General features: G+C 38.8%; 1 protein-coding gene across 1 annotated transcript in view; it reads left to right on the top strand.

The window, feature by feature from the left end:
• The first annotated feature begins 543 nt into the window (after positions 1–543).
• Positions 544–2,231, top strand: part of LOC116716585 (von Willebrand factor A domain-containing protein 5B2-like) — an 8,321-nt gene continuing 6,633 nt past the window's right edge. The window contains 1 exon segment of the mRNA XM_032557417.1: positions 544–552. Coding sequence (XP_032413308.1) covers positions 544–552 — 9 coding nt within the window.

A 2,231-nucleotide genomic window follows, 5' to 3' on the forward strand; every position in this document is an offset into this window, starting at 1 on the left:
AAGTTTGTTCCAAATTTGTGGTGAATAGATGCTGAAAGCTGCTTCTCCTCGTTTGGTTCTGGTTCTGGGGATGCAGAGCAGACCAGAACCGGAAGACCTGAGAGGTCTGGAAGGTTGATACGACAACAGCAGATCTTTAATGTATTGAGCCGTTCAGTGATTTGTAAAACTAACAACGGTATTTTAAAGTCTATTCTTTGAGCTACAGGGAGCCAGTGGAGGGACTATAAAACTGGTGTTATGTGCTCTGTCTTCCTGGTTTTAGGATCTTTTTTCTTGGCTTTTGGCACAATCTGAGAGGTTTCACTTTGTTTTATATGTATTTTATGTTTCATCTTTTCTATTTTATAATCGCATTGTATTTTATGATTGTGTATAGCACTTTGGTCCTGTCGGTGTATAAAGTGCTTCATAAATAAAGTTGGTATGGTATGGTATATTCTTAAATATTGAGGCCACACCTCCTCCTTTTTTATGTTTTCTATTCTCACTTAAGAAATTGTAGTTAGGAGGTACGATCGGTTCGTTATTGTCATTCAAACCATGTTTTCTGTCAGAAACATAACATTGATATTATGCTCAGTGATGAAATCATTAATTAATAGAGCTTTAGCACAGAGAGATCTGGTATTTAAAAGAGTTTAAATGTTTAAGTTAAGCGAGTTGGAGGCCAAAAGTTCTTCAGTCTGAGGTTTGAATTAGGTCCGCTGTATTTTATATTTCTGTTTTTTTGTAAAAGGTTTTTGTAGCGATCTGGACAGGTAATGTCCTGTTCTGCAGTGCCGGGGGGCCAGACGGGTGTAAAGATAATTTTCTGGACCCGGACTCAGACCTCAGAGACGCAGAGTGATGGATCCTCTGGGGAGTCAGAGGAAGTGAGCTCTGCTACGTGAGCGCTGAGGATTAGAACAAGCAGAAACTGTTATTAGTGGTTTATTGTGTTGCTGAGCAGAAACTTGGTGCAGCTTTGGCTATTTTATAAAAGTCTTTATAGATAAAACTGAATCTGATCAACTTGAAAATCTTTATTAATTTAATGAAATAGTAATGGAAAAAAAAATCTTGAAATGTTTAAACATAAATAAGCTATAAACTGAAATGTGAACTGGTTGTTATTTTCCATTTATTTCCTGGTAGTGATGATCAGACAGGATTCTTCTCATTAGCAACACACCTCTGCTGTGAGAGGGGGCGGAGCCACAGGTGGGTCCGGTTCAAGTTCTGGAGAATCGGGATTCCAGTTCGTTCCGACTCGGTTTGTGTGAACAGAAGGAGAAGCAAAGATCTGATCAGGTGAGTTTTAACTCCACATTCTTCTGGTTTCCAGTCCTGACTGGGTTTCTCTCTTTGAGCTGCTGGACAGAACCAGAAACTGGGCCTGGTTCTGGTTCTGGTTCTGGTTATGATGCAGAGCTGCAGCCACCTGGTTTCAATCAGGAACTCTGATTTTCTCTGAGTTTTCATCTTAACCCAGACAACAAGCTGAGTTTGCTCCCAGTTTCATAGTGGAGTCAAACTGGTACCAGTAGGGTTCTGAGTGTTTGTGGCCCGGCTGAGATATCTGGGTTCCTGATTGGTGGATGGAAAATATTTCAATATGAAGTCAATAATTTATTGATCAGAGAGGATTTCTCTGGGCTTTTATCAGTAGGAAATCCAGATTGAATCAGACATTGTGGATCAAATGCGTTACTTTATGGACTTTCTTTAATATGGAAACTTGACCTCTTTCTGACCATCGCTCCATTTCTGAGTCTTTCTGGTTTTAAAATGTTTGCTCATTAGAAAATCAGAAAATTGTTGGTTGAATCACAGCAATAATTTCCACAGCTGTTTGCAACTTGCTAGGAAAGCTGTTTTATGTATTTTATATTTGAGTCACTGAATACAATCACGGACATTTCAAATATCCATGTTTTTCCTTTACTCTGATTTTGTTTTAATGAGGAAAATCAAAGTCCCTGGTGAATTAATGAATGAAACGTATTCATACCCCTTTAAATTTCTCACTCTGTTTCATTGCAGCCATTTGCTAATCTCAGAAAAGTTCATATTATTTCTCATTAATGTATACTCAGCATCAGAGGTGTGACCAAGTCACTGTGTTGCAAGTCTCAAGTAAGTCTCAAGTCTCTGTCCTCAAGTCCGAGTCAAGTCTCAAGTAAAGACAGGCAAAAGTCGAGTCAAGTCTCAAGTCAGGAACCTTTAATTTCAAGTCATTTCGAGTCGTT

Source organism: Xiphophorus hellerii, unplaced genomic scaffold, assembly GCF_003331165.1.
Source record: "Xiphophorus hellerii strain 12219 unplaced genomic scaffold, Xiphophorus_hellerii-4.1 PGA_scaffold_72__1_contigs__length_338794, whole genome shotgun sequence".
In the NCBI taxonomy this organism is placed as follows: Eukaryota; Metazoa; Chordata; class Actinopteri; order Cyprinodontiformes; family Poeciliidae; genus Xiphophorus; species Xiphophorus hellerii.